The sequence below is a fragment of the Sinocyclocheilus grahami genome, unplaced genomic scaffold (genome assembly GCF_001515645.1).
Source record: "Sinocyclocheilus grahami isolate Dianchi unplaced genomic scaffold, SAMN03320097.WGS_v1.1 scaffold417.1, whole genome shotgun sequence".
Taxonomy (NCBI): Eukaryota; Metazoa; Chordata; class Actinopteri; order Cypriniformes; family Cyprinidae; genus Sinocyclocheilus; species Sinocyclocheilus grahami.
In genome coordinates, this window is record NW_015505596.1 from 330,179 (window position 1) to 354,454 (window position 24,276).

A 24,276-nucleotide genomic window follows, 5' to 3' on the forward strand; every position below is an offset into this window, starting at 1 on the left:
CTCGGCGGTCAGGCGTGGCGGAGCGCCAGACGCCAGGCTCAGCACTCTTGTGCATGCCCAAGGTCAGCCCTTGTGCTGGGCTAGGTGCCCGTGTGGTGTAGTGTACGGCCAGGGAGCGTAGTCTCGGCTCCTCAGCAAAAAACTGATGTGCCAACTGTCATTGGCTTGTTTAGTTTACACTCGAAGGTGATTGGGCTCTCGGGCGAGATCCCAATTCGTCAGTCACGACTGACGGTTACACAAGTAACCGAGATGTTACACCTTCTTTTTTTGCGTGAACATTTGGGCGGCATTATGCAAATCTTCCCACATCATGACGTAGACATGTGGGGGCGTGTTAGAATGAGCCGTTTTAGGTAGGCATGGCTGTCTCTTAACTTTTATAAAGAATTTATCTTTGGATTTGAGACTTTAGTCTTTGCAACTTTACAGATCTTCTTTATGCACCAAGAGCTTGTAGCACTCCAAAGAGAAAGGAAAAATTTCAAATCGCATCATATGACCTCTTTAAGTTGGATCAATTTGTCCGTAAAGTCTGCAGTGCTAAGCACGTTTTCCAGAAAAACCCTCATTCTCTGTATTGATGTATGATCTTGGAGAAAGGAAGAGAACCTAGGTTTCTTATTTAGAACATATGGCTGATGGAGGTAAGCTGTCATGGAAGTCACAAACTAGGTGTCCCCTTACATGACATTGTGGTTTGAAATGAATAGCATTGCTATTTTCAGCATTCCTACCACTGACATGCTGGACTTCAGAAACACGATTTTTATTACAGTAGGCCTACCTAAGGTGCAGAGAGTGGTTAAGGGAGTGAATTACTTTGTTTCTAAATAGAACTGTAAATAGAACAAATGAAAATGCGTCAAAATGTGCAAATGGTAAATTGTACATTTGTTCGTCAAAAATAATAGTTATGTGTTAAATACTTACCGCGCACCAAATTCTAATAGAAAGCGCGCTAACTGTTAGGTTACCTCACAGTCGAACATGACTTCTGTTAGCATCTATTTTGTAATCTGTAAATGTGTGCTTTGACTAATCATACAGTCGGTCTCAAATATGTGTAAATGGTTAGTTTAACATTCGTTCGTGAAAAAATAAAGACAGCCATGCTTTATATAAATTCCACGCGCCTACTAAACTAGAAAGCATGCGTTATTATGTTTATCTTCAACAGGCAAACATGACTTGTTAGCGTTTATTCTATGACGGGTAAAAATATGCTCTCTGGCTATCTTGCTAACTGTGCCATTTACATGCTACCTTCAAATCAGCTTATTAAAAGTCATTCTATTAACTATCTGTCTATTTCTAATTTCCCTTTGAGACACCCGGTAGGACCGTCCTAGATAATGTGGGCAATTACCAGTGACTCATTTCTTATAGGCCTTAAATTTGGATCTCACTCATTGTGAGAAAGATGTTATGCACAAAGTAATTTTCCAGTAAAATTGTAACATTCATTAGGCTATATCACAGTCAGTCTGATACGTATACATTGCTTTTTATGTTATTGATCAATTTGAAGCATCTACGCTGCTAGCACTCCAAAGAGAAAGGAAAAATTTCAAATCGCATCATATGACCTCTTTAAGTTGGATCAATTTGTCCGTAAAGTCTGCAGTGCTAAGCACGTTTTCCAGAAAAACCCTCATTCTCTGTATTGATGTATGATCTTGGAGAAAGGAAGAGAACCTAGGTTTCTTATTTAGAACATATGGCTGATGGAGGTAAGCTGTCATGGAAGTCACAAACTAGGTGTCCCCTTACATGACATTGTGGTTTGAAATGAATAGCATTGCTATTTTCAGCATTCCTACCACTGACATGCTGGACTTCAGAAACACGATTTTTATTACAGTAGGCCTACCTAAGGTGCAGAGAGTGGTTAAGGGAGTGAATTACTTTGTTTCTAAATAGAACTGTAAATAGAACAAATGAAAATGCGTCAAAATGTGCAAATGGTAAATTGTACATTTGTTCGTCAAAAATAATAGTTATGTGTTAAATACTTACCGCGCACCAAATTCTAATAGAAAGCGCGCTAACTGTTAGGTTACCTCACAGTCGAACATGACTTCTGTTAGCATCTATTTTGTAATCTGTAAATGTGTGCTTTGACTAATCATACAGTCGGTCTCAAATATGTGTAAATGGTTAGTTTAACATTCGTTCGTGAAAAAATAAAGACAGCCATGCTTTATATAAATTCCACGCGCCTACTAAACTAGAAAGCATGCGTTATTATGTTTATCTTCAACAGGCAAACATGACTTGTTAGCGTTTATTCTATGACGGGTAAAAATATGCTCTCTGGCTATCTTGCTAACTGTGCCATTTACATGCTACCTTCAAATCAGCTTATTAAAAGTCATTCTATTAACTATCTGTCTATTTCTAATTTCCCTTTGAGACACCCGGTAGGACCGTCCTAGATAATGTGGGCAATTACCAGTGACTCATTTCTTATAGGCCTTAAATTTGGATCTCACTCATTGTGAGAAAGATGTTATGCACAAAGTAATTTTCCAGTAAAATTGTAACATTCATTAGGCTATATCACAGTCAGTCTGATACGTATACATTGCTTTTTATGTTATTGATCAATTTGAAGCATCTACGCTGCTTTAGTGCTTGATAACTCATAATATACAGTGAAAACACCAGAAAGTTAAGTAGAGTTTAAAGCTAAAATATCTTTAGGAGAAGTCTCAATGGAACTACTTATGATCAGCCACTGTTTTAGAGACGGCCTTTGATTCAGTCTTTTGCTCTTTTTTTTGTTGCTTTTTTCTTTGTGATGGAATCTCAAAAATATGCACAAAACAATTTAGGGGTCAAACAGCAGATTCATGATCATAAATGTTAAATTCAGGTTTTAAATAGTCACTTATTGCAGTCAAATACAAGCTAATGATTTATCACAAGCAATGACACACAAAATCAAGAATATAATTTTATTTTCATATCAGAAAGTGAGTTGTAAGTTATGAGTTTTATGAACTGTCATTAATCATCAGAGTATGCACTGACACCGATATGTTTTTGATATTGTAAGTCTTATGATAAATCCTGTGAGCGCAGACATTTTTTTTCCATTTGTGTCAATATCTTGTTACATACTGAGAGCCTATAGGTTCAACTGTGTGTATAAGTGAAGATACAATAGTTATGCTTTGCTCTCTCAGAGATGGATTTAAATTTCCAAAAGATAGCAAATCATTGTGTGGCAGCTTCCTCCATTAAATATTTATAAAATATTTTAGCGCTTGGTGAGGTCGGCGAGAGTGTTAGATTTCTGCATGGCCCATTCCACACATGGACTAACAATATGAGAAAATAATGGCAAAAAACATCCCAGTTATATGCTGGCATTTTCTCAGTGCTTTCTCAATGCTTTCTGAGGATCTGAAGTGCTCTAAACCAGAAACTGTAGCCCTAAATCACTCTAAATACCATGATGAAAGGGCTGAAGTGGAAACATTTCAGTATTCTGAAAGAGTAAGAAAGAGGCAGTAGGATTGTCAGTATTAGCAGCAGGTTTCTGTACAACAGAACTAATTTATTTTAGATCTCTCATTTTCAGCTTGGAAAGTAAAGGTTTGAATACTATTAATTAATTTACTTGTCTTAATTCTTAAGGAACTTAATTTAACTTCCTGACACACAACCTTAAGTTTCTAACCTGTCTTGCTTTATGATTAATAAATGATTTCATGCTGTGTATTTCTGAAGCCTGAGAAATCTGTTATCCGTTATTATGTTTTTTTCTGCATCAGTAAGCAATTGTCACTGATACAAGGTTGAAAAACAAGCTCTTTTGGCCATGCTGGAAAGGTTAATGTTATGTTGGCAGTCCAATGGAGATAAATGGAGAAAACAGTTAACTAATGGCATTGTCATTCTCTTCCTCGACCAAACTACGTGGTGGCGATGAGCGGCTGGGACTTGATCTTGTTCTTAAATTAATCGACCCGTAGAGCTTTGCAGAGTGCTTCGAATAAGCAAAGGCTTTCCTCCTGTACATCTCACCCTTCCACATTGAAATCATAAGCAAAGTGGATAGCACCACTCCGCCTAAGGTGAGAAAGCAAAGGCCGGCAATAACGCACTTGTCAAGGTGCTCGCCTATCCTGGCGCTCTCGTTCTCGAGTCTTTCCATTTCACGTGCGGAGACATTGTCGGGGTTCACTCTGACGTCATGAGGGACCGTGTATGATATGATCACCAGTGAAATCCCGGTAATGAGGAACGTGACTGCACTGATGAATCCGTAATCCACGGATTTCCCCGAACTCTCTGAGCTGAGGTCGATGTCAGACGTCAGCGACAACTCCTGGAGGCCCTCGGGACGGATTTCGCTTGAGGAGTCATGGAACGAAGTCGCACGGTGAGCGCTTTTCTCACTCGTGTCTGGGGTGGCCAACCTGAGATTGACGTTTTCATCGATGTAAGTGAACGAGGTCTCCAGCTCCTCGTCACAACACACCCTGACCTTCTCTAGGGGCTGATGCCGGTGCTGGCCATGTTGTCCTCTGACGGGAGCCGTCCTTGGTGCTGAATAACACTGTCCCTCACAGGCAGGTGCCTTCAGAGTGGGAGAAGCTTCTTCAACGGAACTGCTTAGCCTGTGAACATGAAGTGGACTTGAAGACCAATCCAGTACTCTGGGAGGATCAGGTCTCCCCCCTCTATTATCTATGTAGAGTAACTCCACTGAGGCCATCAGATCCACTCCCACGGACCACTTTGGTTTCTTGCTGCATCAAGCCATCCACACTATACTTATAAACACATAAATTACATAAGCCATAAGCCATCCACACTATACCTTTAAACATATAAATTACAATCAACAATAATTTTTTGTTTAATTCCTGCTTTTTACACAATGATAACTAATTAGCATACTGCAGCAAAAACATTATGAATATTTTAATAATAATCATTTAAGATCACAGATGGTCGCACATTTGTTGTTGTTTACCTTTGTTGCATGCTATTACAACAACAATTCTAATTTGCTCTTGACAAACTACTGTATGTCTATTATGAAATACTATATGACAAGCATTTGTTTACACATCTCACTGGAATTTGCTCTGAAATTTCTCAAGTTGCCTCATGACTAAATTTACACTTGTATACAAAGCGTTACTGGATTTTGCCTGTGTAGGTCAGTCTAGTGTACTACAGCATGTGTCCCTGATTTCAAGCACAACTCTGACTCAAGTGTACTATTTACTGCTCTAACCCATTTATGCACACTACAATGGTCTAGCAACAGTTAATGACTGTATTTGAACGAAATCCTTGGCCTCTTTATTGAAAGACGATTAAAGTTACTGATTAGCCCTACTTCTTCAATATCCAATTAGCAAAGCAATCCGTATAAAACCCAAGATTAGCTATAAGTCCCTTTAAAACGCACGGCTCGTGGTCGATATAGGAACTACACTTCACAGCAGAGATCGAAATCATGATACATTTTACATTTTAACGACCGATATAAGTACTTTTACATGGAAGTGTTCCACTAACCAATATCCATATTATTTTTAATTTATGTATTTATATTTATGCAAAGTGTTTTGGAATATGTAAATCATTCTCATCTTTACAATTAATATTAAAGAAACAAAAATCGATAAACTGGAAAAGTGCGAATTTCAGTATAAAAATGTGTCACTGATTATTGGTCTATATACAGTATAATCGAAGAAAAAAATGACAATAAAGTCATCCTACAAATCATCAGCGATAACTAACACGACACACAATAGCTAAACTGGTATACGATGGGCACATATACAGTAGTTCTGGCATGAGTCCATTACACTGCATTGTTACACTCATCAATAGGTCATAGAATATCCCGTAGAGAAAGCGGCACAATCAGGACACATTCCGCATCTCACTCTATTTAGACGCCAATTACACATTATTTGTTTGGTAGAAACAAATGTTCTTGGATAATACCTCCTCGTTTGATGAACATTTTGGCCTCCCGGCTGCTGCTCTCCGCCGTTCTCCCTCCCACGCTCCGTTTTAACGATGAACTGAGCTCCTGATAGCCAAATTACTAATTCTACTATGGCAAAGACCTATTTATGAATATTCATTAGGTCGTGATTACGTTCCTCGGTAAACTTCCTATAAGAAAGTGCTTGAGTATGAATATTAATAAGATCGCGCTGGCGTCTCTTCGTTGCCGTCCAATAGCGAATGCCTGCTCATTGAATTTTAATTAGGTGTCGCTGACGTTACTTGCGAAAGTTCCAATGGCGAAGCAACGGGTTATGAATATTAAGTTAAGCCTTCGCCATAGTGAGATTAGTAAATTCTCCTCCAGTAGCTACGCCTCGATGATTTACACCACTCTTATGTTTTCAAATAAATCATCAGAGATTTAAAACTGTATTGGAACCATGGGAAATTAAGTTGTCGGAAGCGAAAAGTAATTATTTTCTGGACAAATCACCAGCGTATGACTGAAAACTGCAGCCTGGAGACATACTACGACCAGTTTAGGAGCAGCGACTGTGCTAAACCACACCCATTCTACACCATCTGCTCTGTGGTCCTTTCAAAGCTTGAAAGATTACTGGTCAGTTTGAGGTTTGTATAATCTATTTTTAATTTACACAACCAGCCTATACCAGACCATTTTCTTTAAAATGACCATTTATTACTATCATAACATCAATAAATAAGTTTTATTTTTAATATAGGCTGCTATTCTGTGGTAATTAAAGGCTGAAGATTTTAATTAGTCATTTGTCTGGGGAAAAAATGAAGAATATCTCTTCCACATGATCTTTTATTTCAAACACTTTCAAGGTGCATTCAGAAATGATCCCTAACTAGCGTTTCCGATCTCTCCTTGACAACAAACAATCAATATTATTTCCACAGATACGTGATATTGTGTTGACCAGTACAAAGGATGACTTCAGCTCAAGGCCAGACAAGTTCCCTTTTAACGGATGAGTCTGCAGAGAAGTGGGGCTTACTCAGCCAGAGATTAATGTCCCAGACTGGTGGAGGCTCAGCTCAGGGAGTATGAGGTGCACAGTCATGAATTCCCATCTGTCACTGCAGACTTTATGAACATAGGTGGAGTAGCTGTGTGCTGCAGTCAATGTAGACTATTTTCAACAGGACAGAGATCCCAGAAGGGTGCACAGCTTATTTTCTGCTGCATGCCCCTCTGAGATCCCCATACCATCAGCTGCCAGCTGAGCCAATCCTGCATGCACTGCCAAGGACAAAATTGAGTTTCAGAGCCTTGGGTATCAATCAAGTCACCTTGGAATGAACATAAGCATGCTGTGGCTCGTCAATCTATCTTCATGTTGTTTGGAGCAGGTGGTTACACAGGCAAAGAGTGACACATAGGTACTAAACAACATCACACAACAGCAAAAAATCTGCAGTCACATTTGTTTTCTCTCATATCTGTATGTAAGATTAAAATAAAGACAAATTGAATGGTTAACAATCCCTAATTATAAATCAAATGTAATACACATAATATTTCTAAACTGCAAAACCATGTAATGAAATGTTAGGCTGGAACAAACTCCCATACCATCAGCTGCCAGCTGAGCCAATCCTGCATGCACTGCCAAGGACAAAATTGAATTTCAGAGCCTTGGGTATCAATCAAGTCACCTTGGAATGAACATAAGCATGCTGTGGCTCGTCAATCTATCTTCATGTTGTTTGGAGCAGGTGGTTACACAGGCAAAGAGTGACACATAGGTACTAAACAACATCACACAACAGCAAAAAATCTGCAGTCACATTTGTTTTCTCTCATATCTGTATGTAAGATTAAAATAAAGACAAATTGAATGGTTAACAATCCCTAATTATAAATCAAATGTAATACACATAATATTTCTAAACTGCAAAACCATGTAATGAAATGTTAGGCTGGAACAAACAAGTACACAATTTGGTTCTTTGTTTTAGGACCTGCAAGACAGGCAGATTCTCAGAACCAGGGATGTGAAACCAGGTGGTGATGCTTGTCTGGCAGTTTGTGCCACTGAGGTTAGTATTTTCACAGCTGCCTCCCAGACGTAAACACACAGCCACTTCAGCCTAAAGGAGCCAAGAGGAAATGAACTTGGAATATAATTTGACATGACACTCACCTATGTGTCTGCTGATAGTACAGGTGTGCACATAGCGCTGATTTTGAAAGTTTCAGGAGACTATTATGAAGACATGTACGCTTCAATTTAAAAGTTTGAAGTCTCTTATATTTACCAAGACTGCATTTATTTGATCAAAAATACAGTAAAATTAATATTGTAAAATATTATTGCAATTTAAAATAAAGTTTTTCTATTTGAATATATTTTAAAATGTAATTTATTCCTGTAATGGCAAAGCTGAATTTTCAGAAGCCATTACTCCAGTCTTCTGTGTCTTTTAGAAATCATTCTAATGCTGATTTTGGTGCTTAAAAAAAATATTATTAGTGCTAAAAATGGTTGTGCTTTTTAATATTTTTGTGGAAAATTCTTTTGATGAATAGATATTTCAAAAGAACAGCATTTATTTATTAACATATGTGTGTGTGTTTTACGGTCACTTTTGATCAACTTATTGATAAATAAAAAAAATCTGTGTTTGTTTTTTATTTTAAATCAATAAATAATCTGACTGACCTAAACTTTTGAACGGAAGTTAGATATAAGACACACAGTAAGCACTTTTGACAGAATTAACTTTATTACTTTGCCAAGGTCCTAAAAAAAGTAGATTTACTGGGTATCATTGGGGATTTTGTAACTGTTTAGATGCTGAGGACAAATAGTTATTTATTAGCCTCAATGACAGTGTCTTTGTGAAAAATTCAGACAAGGTAAGCAAATGCAAGTAGGTAGAGAAGGGAGGAGCTGTCCTTGGTGCTGAGCACAGTGACTCAATTACAACTGAGCTCACGCTGAAATCACTGCTGCCCACAGAGCTAAACATGTCTGTTACATGAGTATGTGTGTGTGTGTTTTACGGTCACTTTTGATCAACTTATTGATAAATAAAAAAAATGTGTGTTTGTTTTTTATTTTTAATCAATAAATAATCTGACTGACCTAAACTTTTGAACGGAAGTTAGATATAAGACACACAGTAAGCACTTTTGACAGAATTAACTTTATTACTTTGCCAAGGTCCTAAAAAAAAGTAGATTTACTGGGTATCATTGGGGATTTTGTAACTGTTTAGATGCTGAGGACAAATAGTTATTTATTAGCCTCAATGACAGTGTCTTTGTGAAAAATTCAGACAAGGTAAGCAAATGCAAGTAGTTAGAGAAGGGAGGAGCTGTCCTTGGTGCTGAGCACAGTGACTCAATTACAACTGAGCTCACGCTGAAATCACTGCTGCCCACAGAGCTAAACATGTCTGTTACATGACATGTGATCCAGGAGTTGTGCATATACTGTCAACAGCCAGCTTCTTCGGCAACGAATGTTTGTTGCTTACCCTCCTTGTGAAGGGTGTCAATGATTGTCTTCTGGACAACTGTCAGATCAGCAGTCGTCCCCATGATTGTGTAGCCTAGTGAACCAAACTGAGAGACCATTTTGAAGGCTCAGGAAACCTTTGCAGGTGTTTTGAGTTGATTAGCTGATTGGCATGTCCCCATATTCTAATTTGTTGAGATAGTGAATTGGTGTGTTTTTGTTAAATGTGAGCCAAAATCATCACAATTAAAAGAACCAAAGACTTAAACTACTTCAGTCTGTGTGCATTGAATTTATTTAATACACGAGTTTCACAATTTGAGTTGAATTACTGAAATAAATGAACTTTTCCATGACATTCTAATTTATTGAGATGCACCTGTATACTTCATACTTATTAAAATAGTAAATGAAACAGTAGGCATTATTTTATGGCAAACATTATAGAAGTAACATTGTCACATGATGGCCAGTGTTTATTTTTAACTAAAGGTATAACTTTTTAAATTGTTTTTGGTAATTAAAATAAGGCTAAAATAAAATATAAATATTAGATTTAAAAAATCAACTTTAAAAAAAACTTTAGTAGAAATGTTGCATTGGCAACTAACTGAAAATAAATGTAAGTTGAAGTACTAATATTACTAAACCTACAACTGAAATAAATATAAATTTAAGCTTTTCAAAACGAATAAAAATTACAAAAGCACATCAAATTACTTGAACTAAAATTAAATTTAACTAAAATTAAAATGAAAAAAGCTAATTCAAAACATTATTTATTAATAATTAATAATATATAAATAATACTTACTGTAAATTACACTAATGAAACTCACATTACAGTTTAATTCAGCAAGTGGTTTCCAAATATCATCTTAATATTTTGCATTTTAATGCAATTTTGTATAAAAAATATCATAAGGTTTTGCAGTCAGATGATTAATTTATTTTTAATTATTAAATTATAATAAAAAAAGAAGAGAGAGAAACAGAATCACAACTGATATTCCAGTTCTTCCATCATGCTAGAATTTAAAGGTCAAGCTGAGCACATTGCATTGTGGGCTGCATATAGAAAATATGTATAGTAAGAACAGTATTATATACTGCATCAATAAAGAATAGTATGGTAGTATGCTATTCTAAATAAAGTCACAGATAAGGAGGTATATGTCTGAAAGCTCTTAAAGAAAGAAAAAAGAGGAATAATACTCTGACAAAGACCCCTCTAAACTCTTAAGCCTCTTAAATACATACAGTATAAGACAGAAATGTTAGGACATGTGGAGAAGGAGAAATGTTTTTAAGGGAGAGACTGAAAGGGACAGAATGATGGACAGCTCTTTTAATTATTAGACATCCTCGAAGGTCGTTGAAAATAGTAACTCACTGGTAACAAAATGTTTTTATTGTATCATATGAGCTCATCCCTATCCATTTAAAATTATAACCACACACTATCCACTATCCCAGAGTTTTAATTGACAAAAAGGTTTTTATAGAATAAGAGTTGAGAATCAAATCTTGGACATAGAGTTAATAAATGTAATTTGATGAAATGGTTTTGATGGTTCGATGCTGTCACCGCCAACTGCACTCATCTCATCTTTTCTGATATGAATGGGCCCTCTTTGCAGCCAATAATGAGGGCACACGGAATGACTAGTTTCACCTCATTGTGTGCACGGCCTTTTGGATGGGAGACGTGGAAAGTGGGATGTAGAAATGGGCTCTTGTCATTAGGAAAATGAGAGATTCCTGAGTTGCAGCCAGAAATTGTATTTATTCCTTTGAGATGCTGGCTGCCAAGCTTTGAGTGGTCTGCTGGCATTGTATCGGATTAAGAGCAGAACAACATCTTTGTGTTTTAAATTCTGAAGTTTGCTGAAATCAGATTCAATTAGTCAATGAATGAATCATACAGTCCAGCAGACAATGAATTATTCATTACATTTCCATAACAAATGATGAAATCACAGCCTTGTCTTTATGAATGCTTGTCACGCTCCCATATTCATAAACTCTTGCGTCTCAGCTTGATAATCTCTCTGATCTCTCACAGGCTTTGCTTGTTTTTTTCAGAGTAGAAGTTGGGTGATGAACCATTACAGTAAGTTTGATCTTTGATCAATGCAATAGTATGGGCTCCTTTGTCTCTTTCTCAAGGAGATCTGACAAACAATATCTTCCAGATTTTATTCATCTCATTATTTTGCCTAGCCGTAGTTTGAGTAGAGTTGAGTTAAAGTGGGAATTGAGAATGGGTTGTTATGGGATGTACATTGCAATAGGATTCATCCTAAGGTCTAAAAACATCTTGATCATAGTCATGTGACATAAAATGTTCTCAACAGCATTTTCAGTAGTGATAAATAACTATTGTGAATCTACTAAAGGCATTTTAAACATTGTAACATGATCCAAATAATAAAATGTTTAATAGCCATTTTAATTGCTTTTCATTTAATCTGAATGAATCACAGAATTAATTCTAGAATCTTAATTGATGGGGACTATTTGTGTGGTAATTCAAAATGCCCACAAGATGGCAGTCAAACACTTATCATGCAAAGAAGTATGTGAAAAGTCAAACATTTACATAAGGTAATGGACGATCATCTAGCCTATTTGAAGATAATTTATAGTTGCAAATATATTGTACAACAATGCATTATTTATCTAGAATTTTCAAACAAATAGGGCCTAATAAATCATAAAATTTGTCAGACCTTGCTTCCATTTTTCTACTCTTGTGTACACTTGCTTAAGGTCTAGAAAGATTAATAGCTGAGAAAACACTTCACTGCATAAAACATAAACTTGTCTTTTCTACTTAATTTGACACTTTAGAAAGTCAATTAAGTGGGATGTTGCAATTTAGGGTTATCGGTATCTTTATCTTATCTTATTTACAAAAGATTTGAACTCATTTTGGTTTATTTGTTATTTATTTTTCGTTTTTTATTTGTTTTTATTGAATTATCTGGCAACACTGCATCGGCACTTAAGAGTCATTCTATAATTAGGGGTACATGTCGTGTCCATGGACTCTATTATCAATTTTACAACTTTTCACTTCAAACAATGAGCAATTTTATATCAGGGGACATTTCTAATTCATTTAATACAAAAATCCATTTTATCTTGCAAAAATGGCATATTCTATACTGGAATTTGCTGATTTTGTGCTGTCCGATTTGGTAAATGTGAGGTTTTGCTCTTCAGAGTAGCTCTAAAATACATGTTTCTGTACATATTTCTTATAAATATTTGTCCAAAATAATAATTCAATTATGAAAAAGGTGTTTTAAAAAATCTACAATAATCTAGATTATTGTCTGCACAATAGAGTAGATTAATTGACCGTCAACTGTGTTATCAACATGTTCTTGTGAACTTGCGTCACATGTTATATTTATAAATATGTAGAGAAAGAATATAAAAATAAAAGTTAATCAAGGTCATGTACTAACTATTCCAAAGTCAGCAGTTTGCACAAGGCCCTAAAACGGCTGAAATGTCAACTGTGTTACCCATCAACTGATTAATACGGTTGACAATGCTGGCAATTCAGTGTCAATTTATGCTCCCACTGAGTGTTGTTGATAAAAATATATATTCACAAACTATTGTCATTACACAGAAATTACATAGGAATTGCCTAAATCCATGAATAACAATGGATAAACTTAACTGATCTAATTACGGCCACACTTTCTATGAACTCCGTATCCATAATATTATATACACATTATATTCACATTTGTCAAGGGTTAAAAAGCATTCAGAATTCCTCATGATTGACATAAACCTATATAATATTATAGATTTGGCATATATCTATTTCTGCTTAGTCATGACTGATAAAGTTTTATGATGTTATTGTATAAGTCCTTACAACTTGAAGTGTCATGATGCATTATAAAACTTAATTTACCTTTATAATAATATAATATATTAATTAACGTTATAATATATATTATTATAATGTGTGTGTGTGTGTGTGTGTTTAAAATGCTTTATGGATACTAAGTTCATTCTTACCTGTCAACTGTGTTATGTGTGGTTTTTATGTTATAAATCTTTTAAATGTGAACTAATCCGTCAGAAAAAAAGATGGGGATATCTCTGGAGATGGATGACTTTGGTAAGGATGGTGAATAACACTAAATTCAGCATACTGTGGATTTATGTTAAAGAAAAGTATCATCCTTCATGATAGCATCCCACAGTACGCCCATTATGAAGCCCCAAATTCATATTTTCAAATCAGTTAGACATTTAACCTCAAAAACTCTGGTGAATAGACTCAAAGACCGTCAAACAAATGTGTAATCAAACATGTGGGACTTCATTCATGTTTCATTTGACACAACATTTGTCCGTAACACAGTTGACAAAATAATGAATCAAATGTTAATTTTCATTAACATATTTAAAAAGTCATTAGAGCTTAAGCTTGCCAAACAATTAATTTAGCACATTAAGGGGATATTATATTATATTATTCAACCATCTAATTTATTTATCAAAAAATAATACTGAATTTCCGACTGGCTGACATGAAATCTCCCCCTAAATATAGAATGGCCCACGGACAGGTTATTACTGACAGGATACCACATTCGATAAGGCAAACTCAAAACAACAACAACATGATATTATCTGTCAGAAACGTTAAAGCTATCAAAAACAGCAGCATTTAACACTAGTACACAGATCTGTAGAACAAGTAGGCTAGGTTGAAGAAATTGATAGGAAAATTTTGGAAGAAATAGTACAGCACCTTAAATCGCCAACCTGCTAGCTTGACACACTTCCCACATATTTTTTCAAAAGGGTGCTTAACTCTTTGGAAGCAGATCTCTTAGAAGTGGTGAACGCCTCACTTCTTTCTGGGACGTTTCCAAACTCCCTGAAAACTGCAGTTGTTAAACCCCTTCTGAAAAAGAGCAATCTTGATAACACCATATTGATATTGGAAATATTTACCTATATCAAATCTTCCTTTTACAGGCAAGATTATTGAAAAGGTAGTCTTTAATCAGCTAAACAAATACTTAAACTCAAATGGATACCTGGACAATTTTCAATCTGGTTTCCGACCGCATCACAGCACAGAGACAGCGCTCATTAAGATAATAAAAGATATTTGCTTACATTCTGATTCTGGCAAAATATCAGTGCTGGTACTACTAGATATCAGTGCTGTGTTTGACACTGTCGATTATAACATACTACTAGAGAGACTGGAAAACTGGGTCGGGCTTTCTGGGATGGTAATCAAATGGTTCAGGTCATACTTAGAAGGGAGAGGTTATTATGTGAGTATAGGAGAGCACAAGTCTAAGTGGACGTCCATGACATGCGGAGTCCCACAAGGCTCAATTCTTGCACCGCTCTTGTTTAGCCTGTATATGCTCCCACTAAGTCAAATAATGAGAAAGAACCAAATCGCCTATCACAGCTATGCAGATGATACCCAGATTTACCTAGCCTTATCTCCAAATGACTACAGCCCCATTGACTCCCTCTGCCAATGCATTGATGAAATTAACAGTTGGATGTGCCAGAACTGTCTTCAGTTAAACAAGGAGATAACTGAAGTCATTGCATTTGGAAACCAAGATGAAGTTCTCAAGGTGAATGCATACCTTGACTCTAGGGGTTTGACAACTAAAAATCAAGTCAGGAATGGTGTGATTCTGGAGACAGACCTTAGATTCAGTAGTCATGTCAAAGCTGTAACTAAATCAGCATACTATCATCTCAAAAACATTGCAAGAATTAGAATCAATTTTTAAATCATTTTCAAAATGTTAAATTCCTTGTTTTATTGTTGTGATTATTTTTTTATTATTATTATTTCATTTCTTTTATGTAAAGCACTTTGAATTACCATTGTGTATGAAATGTGCTATATAAATACACTTGCCTTGCCTTGTTTTCAGAATGAAATGAAATATGCGAGGTGAAACACTAGCCATGAAGAAGTCTGTGCTGTTTCATTAAGCGTAGTAGGCCTAGTTAAATTTTCACAAAGTCATGCTAAAAACATTCATAAGAGCACCAGACAAAGTTATCATCTATATAGCAATGGTTATTAATGAAAACTATAACAGTAAAATGTATTCTTGCATGAATAAACTGATACAATTATCCACCCCTAACCTATATAGTAAAGTATTCACAAATTTTGATACAATAAATAATTTAAAAGTGCTCATCCCTCCAAAACAGAGAAAACATCTTTCACAAACATCTACATGTCTGTCTTTTATAGTGTATATAATGACTTGTATTTGTAGGGGTTATTATAACACAATTTTTAATCTCACCCCAGACCTTCAGGATGCAATATGTTGACTAGTCTATGAAAAAAGAAAAAAAGAAAGAAACATCCTGATAAATCCAGAAGATTTGACAGCTTTAAAGTGATGGTTAACTTTTCTCAAGAATATAAAAGCAATCTGTGTCAAGTCTTCAGAGAGTACAAAAACTGTCAAAAAATATTTATTAATTATTTTTGTGACATGATTGACACTGCCGTGCTTCTGACAAAGAACACATTTAGCAACACATTAAGAACGAGCAAAGATGAGCCAACCTGATAGATCTCACGCCAAACAAACAATTAAATAATAAAGGCCTGTTCATACCAAGGACGATAATTATAACCATAAAAGATACAGTTTTAAATATCTTTCTACATTTAAAAGACCAGCAGAGTCCAACCACAACTACAACTATTACAGCACAGAGGAACTAAATCGTTGTAATCACTCTAAAAACTATCTTTTTTTTTCCAGCTGATGAACGATAAAAACATTGACAGCCAATTCGAATCCATTAAAGAAGCGCGCTTATAATAGCCAGAACGTCCTGCATTGATGTGATCTTTGTTGTTACCATTATTATCTTGGTATGAACGGACATTAATGCTCTAAAGCGAAAGGGTTTTTACAGATAAAACTGCAGCTTTTCATCCACGTCCTCAAAAATCTAATTTCATTTGACCTGTTTGTACAAATACAATGTCAAATAACAATTGTAACATGTTATATATCATAGTTCAAGGTACAAAACTCATAGATGAATCGAGACCGGGCTCGATTAATCACAGCGATTTTTCTCGCATCATAGACCTGTGCATCCTCAATAGACTCTGTTAAGTGTCAATAATAGCTCTCCTCCGGGTGTTAAACCTCCTGCATTCTGCGGGTGAAAGCAAACTTGGCCAGTCTTCCTGGGCTTTAATCAATCTTTAACCTTATCACAACCCTTGAAACAAACAACCTAAAAGCAAGCTCTATTAGTTCTGATATACCCAACGCAAACTGACTTTTAAACAAACACCATATTGCAGAGGAGCACTGTAATTAGAATGTGAAATGGGCCAATATTTGTGTGTGTTTTTATTTATTTATTTTTATTTTTTGGCAGTTTAGTCGAGAAACCTATAATTGAACAGAACGTGTTTTTGAGACACTTCCTCCCTTGCTTGCTGCTGCAGCATTACGCACCGCACAATGCCCTTACTGACGCTCTCGGTCTCCTATTAGGGTTACAGGGGTCTTTGAGAGACCATATCAGCCTGTTCAGCCCTGGGCGGTGCAACACCTCTGTCAGCTCTCTGCAGTAATGCACGCCAGGGACGGGATTTTTATATATCACTTTTATTTATTGATTTTTATTTTTTGGCAGTTTAGTCGAGAAACCTATAATTGAACAGAACGTGTTTTTGAGACACTTCCTCCCTTGCTTGCTGCTGCAGCATTACGCACCGCACAATGCCCTTACTGACGCTCTCGGTCTCCTATTAGGGTTACAGGGGTCTTTGAGAGACCATATCAGCCTGTTCAGCCCTGGGCGGTGCAACACCTCTGTCAGCTCTCTGCAGTAATGCACGCCAGGGACGGGATTTTTATATATCACACAAATTACCACGGACACATTCTTGGCTTTGCACCAAACGCAAACGCATTCATTTCCATCTCTGAGATCTAAAGTCTGCTGTGAGCAGTGTTTTATTCCAGGAGGACATATAAAACTGCACAGATTTTAACTTTAAGGATTTTTCTCTCTTTTGAATGTTGAAACATGCCCTTTTTGCGCGCATCCTGGAGAGCTGAAAAGTGACCATTTTTTTTGCGCAAACAAGGAAACAAAACCAAGTGGAGCATGGAGAACAGCACTTTATTCAAATTTAACAACGGGACTCAGGCAACGATATGGACTGACTACAGTATCGAATACAAGGTCGCTAGCATCTTATTAGTGATTCTTATTTGTGGAGTTGGAATTGTTGGAAATGTTATGGTCATTTTTGTGGTCTTAACGACCAAGCACATGCGTACCCCAACTAACTGCTATTTGGTGAGTCTGGCCGTTGCCGACCTCATGGTCCTGACTGCAGCCGGGCTGCCCAACATCACCGAGAGTCTGTTCGGAGGCCACTGGGTGTACGGATATGCCGGATGCCTCTCCATCACTTATTTTCAGTACCTGGGCATCAACGCATCTTCCTGTTCAATCACAGCCTTCACCATTGAACGCTATATTGCCATTTGCCACCCGATAAAAGCGCAGTTTATGTGCACCCTCTCCAGAGCCAAAAAGATAATTGTTGTCGTTTGGGTTTTAACGTCCCTCTATTGCGTTATGTGGTTTTATCTTTCCGACACGGAAGAAATCGTTTATGAGAACGCTGTCCTTGTGACATGCGCCTACAAAGTATCTAGAAACCTGTATTTGCCCATATATTTCACAGATTTTGCCGTGTTTTACGTTATCCCGCTTTTGCTGGCCACTGTTTTATACGGATTGATCGCAAGGATTCTTTTCCTCAACCCACTCCCGTCGGCTCCCAAAGAAAGTCGAAGAAATTGGAAGAAGGAGTCGTCCTTGCATGGGAACTCCAGAAGTTCCTGCAGCAACGCAACTGCTGCTTCTCGGAGACAGGTAAAATGCTGATTTTATTTGGTTTATTTTACTCAGAAGTGAGTTTTCTTCTGTGCGTAATTGTGCGCATAGGGAATCGTTGATTCTCGTTTCGATTTCTTGACTGCTCCATTTACGATCCTTTTATTATTTCTGAGAAAACAATATTGGAATGAATGAATGGATAGATAGATAGATAGATAGATAGATAGATAGATAGATAGATAGATAGCTTATTGCATTTAGTTCCCTCGGACAATGTTGAAAATCAAAACATATTTAAATTCATTCAATGTATACGCTGATTACACAACAAAATTAATAATATTTAATTTCACAATATCAACAAACAGTCAGTGACTACACTGACTTAAGTCTCACGAACTCGCGATTATTGCATTTAGTTCCCTCGGACAATGTTGAAAATCAAAACATATTTAAATTCATTCAATGTATACGCTGATTACACAACAAAATTAATAATATTTAATTTCACAATATCAGCAAACAGTCAGTGACTACACTGACTTAAGTCTCACGAACTCGCGATTCACTTAAAAATATATTTTACGAGATTCTTATCGCTATGTTTTGATTCCCTAAAACTCAGACTCATCAGATTCATTTGGGAATAGAAGTGTGTTTTTAAAGAACCGACTCATTAAAACCGAGTCACTCGTTCGAGAATCTGAACACATTGATTTACATTAAAGAGCCGGCTCATAAGAGTCAATCGTTTGGGAATCGGACGGCTGCGGGGAATTGAATTCCAGGAAACATTTGTGATCCAGAACCAGAACACGGGCGTTTGCCGATTATTTGAGAAATGTGATGTGTTGTGATGTTCACATAGCCTCGAGCAGGTCAGAGTCCAAATGCATAGTGAAGCCAGACCACATCTGAGAATCTCGGAACGACAGTACTTGTTGTTGTTGTGTTGTCCTAGGGCTCTTTGACTTGTCCAAACATGGTGAGAAAACACACCTCTCATGACCTTTATAAAATCAGTCTTACAGCTATGTAGCAGATCTCTGCAATAAATGATCCGTGACATGTATGGTGTTAATACATCTGGGAACAATCTGGCAAACAATACAACAGCTGTACCGTGACAATCATGTTTATACTGTTGCAAAAGGCCAAGAATAGTGACAAATTAAAATGAGCATGTTGTCACCTCTATAATAAGAAATGAGTAAATATCCTGCTAGTCCCATAGTCACACACATTCACAAAGCAGTGTATATATGTAAAACTGAGTATTAATGGTCCGGCACTGTACTCCCTCATGTTGTGGAAGCTGTCCTCAGTAAAATGCGCAGCACACAATCACAAATTGGGGTTATAATGCTCAGGAACGGAGTTAAAAAATAAATTGCAACCACTGTTTCCTGACATCATCCGCTTTCGGAAGCCCAAACAAAGACGTTTGGGCACGGAGGTGAAAAAAACAGCGTTTCAGGCGGTCGCACACCGGATGAGAAGCGCAGCATCGCGCCACGTCTTTAAAATTCAAATACATTATTTTCTATGAGTGTAGGCACACTGGCGGCGCCATTCGGCATCTGTCCGCGGCACCCAGCTACGTCATGTTGTACTTGTAAGAATTGTTCTAGACATGCCGAAAATTTGACACTACAGCACAGCAGCTCTTCTTCTTCGTTTTCTCTGACGCACTAACTCTGCAGCAGCACTTCGTCTTCGTCGTCTCGTCTGATGCACTCACTCAACCAAGCGTTCTAACCACAACCTCGCCCCTTCCCACCCCCCAACCATTCAAATTTCTGTAGGTGGGAATTATTTGTAATGATATTCCAATGAGCTGGTTTGTGATATCACAAAGCCCGGAAAACAAACACTGTAGTCCAAACGAGCCGTTCGTTGTAGTTCTTGAAAAGGGATTTTTAAAAAGCCAAATATCTCCCTTTGGAGTAGACTTTGAGATTTGTAACTTTCTAGATCTTTTTTATGCCCAAACATACACACTACACACTGACTAAAATTAAAAAAGTGAAAAAGCATAATAGAACCCCTTTAAACATTGTTGAGGCTCGGAATTATATAATAATATAATATAATATAGTTATATATAAATATTACATTATATCATATAGATATTAAAATGAGCTTGAAGAGGATTTCTATAAAAACAAAAATGTAGGTAATTATGAGGCATCAGAGAGTTACATACATAACTGAACACTTCTGTCATCCTCTCTTCTGTAGGTGACAAAGATGCTGGCAGTGGTGGTGACCCTCTTCGCTATTCTGTGGATGCCCTATCGGACGCTGGTGGTGGTCAACTCCTTCCTCAAAGACGCCTATCTGGACACCTGGTTCCTTCTTTTCTGCCGTCTCTGCATCTACATGAACAGCGCCATCAACCCAATCATCTACAATGCCATGTCTCAGAAGTTCCGCGCTGCCTTCCACAAATTGTGGCATTGTGGGCCCCAGCGCTCCGAGAAGCCCCCCACATATAGCGTGGCCCTCACATACAGCGTCATCAAGGAGATCTCCAATGGAGAAAGCCCAGACCACTATACCACAGATCTAAATGACATCCGCGGAGCTGCCGAAGAACTTCTGCCTGAGAGGAAGAGGTTGTCATTTAAAGAGTCCTCACTAGCTTGTAAAAACACACTAGCTAGTGCTTAGATCCTTGGTTGATATGTCTGATTAGGTTGCTTAATTTGCAGTTTCACAGTGCCTCTGAATGGCCTATTGGATTGACTGCCACATGGAAACAGCATTTTGACAATCATAGACTTTCATTTACATATTCAAAACAAAGCAGGTTTATTCATAGCCTATCCATAACCTAGACTTATATAGTAGCTGAAGACCAAAATAGGTCTGGTCCACTCTGTGAAGGCGGAGTAATGCTCCTGAAGCAATCATGGGTGAAGATAAACAGACAATTGGATGACTGATTGAACATGACTCCATGACGGTATTGGATGTGAGTGTGTGAGCTAGGGAATGCACGATTAATTGAAATAAAACCTGCAGTTGTGATATGGCTTAGCATGATTATCAAATCGCAAAGGCTATGACCACTTGTCACATTTTGCCACTTTCTGCATATTTCCCATTGAAAATGAACTAGACAATTGCAACTGGCATGTCCCGAATGGCCTGTGTGAAATGTGGCACTCTGCTGTGACATGCGAGGAGCTTGTGACATTCTTGTAGGATTCACAAAACACTTGCTCTTGAAAAATGGCTCAGTACCCAGTTTATTTGGACCAGCTGGCTTCACTGAATCACAACCTGTAAGTATGATAAATAATAGATGTTTATATTTTCTATCGAGCGCTCAGACTACGGAACTATGGCAGTGGGTGTATGGTTTCCGACACGTGCTGTACGCCGTAGACCAATCACAACAGACTGGGCCATCTGACCAATGAGAGCAGAGTAGGCTCACGGAAAGGATGGGTTTAGAGAGACTGAATCTTAGAACTGCTTCAAATTAATTGTTGGAAATGAGGTGATATTAAATGCTTATTTTAAGAAAACACAAGTATTTTTTGACCTTGTATGCATGCAAAACAATATTAGGAGCCTTATAAATGGCATAAAAGGGGCACTTATAATGGCTCCCTCCCACTGCCAAAATAAAATTTGCCACAAATTAAATGTTTCCCTAAAATCATACAGCCCAAGTGTGAGCTAAGGGGTGAATTCTTTGGTACTTCCAGTCAGAAGATTTGTACCACTGTGGTCTCAAAGCAATGGCCAGTGGTCACTGTCGCAACAGCTGCACTGCCAAATTATCACTCTGGAAAATTTGTTCCAGGAATGGTTGTCACATTGTTACGCGCTGCACTCTGAAAAAAAGGTTGAAAAAAGGTGATTACTTATTAACTCTCATTTGTTTCAATTGTAAGCTCAATTTTACAACTGTAGAGAAATATCCTGCCCAATGATACTTTCTTTTGCAAAGGGGCATTAAAATTACACTATTATGAGTCTTAAAATACCATAGTACACACAGAGCTGTGACTCTAAATTTAAAGGTGTTGCATATTCAAACCCTTAATTTTAGCATTTTAGTCATGATTCACACCCACTTCCCAAATTTATCAGTCTAAAACTAGAGTACACGACTGTTGTTTTTGTCATATATATTGTGCATCATCAGCTGAGGCTGTTTTCTCACAGATCTGATGCTCACGGTGGCACCATAGACTGTATAAAAACATGGACGTAGTGTCCGTGACGTCACCCGTAGGTTTCTGAAGAGCGTTTTTGAAGCTCAAAGTGGGTGGAGCCGGCCGTCGCCATCTTGGCAGTGTGTCACCGTGCGTCACTCCCGGATAATCGAAAATGGGCAAAGAGGCGGGAACTGGTTGCTGAAACCATGCCCACCTAGCTCGACGGTGGTGACAGCAGCGGCAATCCACCTGTCACTCAAGTGGCCACACCCTTAATTATGCAGAACTTTAAGGCTTAATATAATTTATATGAATGAGCTGTAAAAAAAATTCACCCCCTCACAGTTGTCATGAAGGGCAAAATTAGCTATATAGACCAAAACCACTTTTTGTACCAGGCTGTAAACATATTTTTTTCTGCTGTAAAGTTGGGCATTTTAACGTGAGAGGTCTATGGGACTGACTCCCTTTTGGAGCCAGCCTCTAGCAGCCAGTCGATGAATTGCAGTTTTAGTCACTTCCGTGTTGGTTTCACGAGAGAGACCGGAAGGTTGCCGCTTGGGTGGCACTGAGATTTGCTAGCTGAGCAAGATAATCTGTGATTTCGGATGTTTGTATCTGTATCTTTTGCATCATTGTGGTATAATGCAGGGGAAGGTAATTTAAGAATTATTTGATGCTGTAAATACCTCTTTTTGATATATGTCTCCCTGAAAAAAAAAACCGTTTCAATCTGTAGTTTCCAGTAGGCCTACTTGGCTGCTGTAAATTATCTGCATGGACATGGATTGTGATGTGACATTTTAAACCTAACACAACTCGAACTGCCCACTTATATTTTTTCCTTATAATCAGTGAACATTTTAGTGGATGAAATGTACAGCTCTTGTGATGTAAGCAAAAAAAAGTGGTGGTGGTAACATTTGCTCATTATTAGTGTTTAAATTAACTTTCTTGCTGTATTAAAACATGTTTTGTATTTGTATTTTGTACAGTTGCTGTTTAAAATAAACTGATAGTAAATGTTTGGGAAATTCCTCTTTGCCTGATTTCATTTTCATGGTTTAACATCCTCTAAATGTGATTGCGCACTCAGACATCATGCTAATGGAGAAGCTGCAATGTATGAGAATTTCATGACAATTATCCGGCAACATAAAACCCAATCAAATGGATTTCAGCTCATTTCCTCTAAATCATCCCTTGGACATCGAATTTTGTCACAGATTACCCAGTGACACAAAAACAGCCAAGATTCACACTTGTTTATGAGATTATGAGTGTCTGGGTCAATCCTGACCCTCGCTAAACTGTCGAGCTAATGGAGCCCCGATGCAGGGCAGATGCTCAGCTAGAAGATGGATGTAAAAGCTCTAGAGGAAGAGCCTGAACAGCCATTTATTACCATTCCCTCCTGCCCTCCAGTAACAATAAATCATCATTCCATAGAGAAGTGGGTTATCAACAAAATAATTCATAAGGGGCAACACATTAATGAGCACTAACAAATGTTAGAGTGATTGCAGTTGCAAGTGAAATATAATTGGCTTGTTTGAGCGAAAAAAAGTTATGGCAAAAAGCTTTGTATTTTATGAAAATTCTGTCATTATTCTAAACTCAAACAATGTTCTATTCTATTCACTAATTCACTGTTAACTAGTTGCTTATTAGCATGCATATTAGTAGCA

General features: G+C 37.3%; 2 protein-coding genes across 3 annotated transcripts; one reads left to right on the plus strand and one right to left on the minus strand.

Annotated features, from left to right (window-relative positions):
- Positions 1-2,988: 2,988 nt before the first annotated feature.
- LOC107551181 (transmembrane protein 74) lies at positions 2,989-6,041 on the minus strand. 2 transcript variants are annotated; one of them, XM_016232708.1, is made up of 2 exons: positions 5,983-6,041; positions 2,989-4,782 (listed from the first exon to the last, which is right to left on the minus strand). In XM_016232708.1, the coding sequence occupies exon 2, from the start codon at positions 4,727-4,729 to the stop codon at positions 3,887-3,889; it is 843 nt and encodes a 280-aa protein (XP_016088194.1). In that variant the 5' UTR covers positions 4,730-4,782; positions 5,983-6,041; the 3' UTR covers positions 2,989-3,886. The 2 variants fall into 2 exon arrangements, with proteins under 2 accessions (XP_016088194.1, XP_016088195.1); XM_016232709.1 differs by having other exon boundaries at positions 2,989-4,787; positions 5,983-6,006.
- An 11,615-nt stretch (positions 6,042-17,656) lies between these two features.
- Positions 17,657-21,463, plus strand: LOC107551182 (thyrotropin-releasing hormone receptor-like). Its single transcript, XM_016232710.1, has 2 exons — positions 17,657-18,449; positions 20,655-21,463. The coding sequence occupies exons 1-2, from the start codon at positions 17,670-17,672 to the stop codon at positions 21,084-21,086; spliced, it is 1,212 nt and encodes a 403-aa protein (XP_016088196.1). The 5' UTR covers positions 17,657-17,669; the 3' UTR covers positions 21,087-21,463.
- The last annotated feature ends 2,813 nt before the right edge of the window (positions 21,464-24,276 follow it).

Bases quoted from the DNA above. Each gene is read 5' to 3' on its own strand.
- LOC107551182 (XM_016232710.1), top strand. From the start codon at position 17,670: ATGGAGAACAGCACTTTATTCAAATTTAACAACGGGACTCAGGCAACG. The intron at 18,450-20,654 runs GTAAAATGCTGA...TCTCTTCTGTAG, and splicing joins CTGCTGCTTCTCGGAGACAG to GTGACAAAGATGCTGGCAGT.
- LOC107551181 (XM_016232708.1), bottom strand. From the start codon at position 4,729: ATGGCCTCAGTGGAGTTACTCTACATAGATAATAGAGGGGGGAGACCT.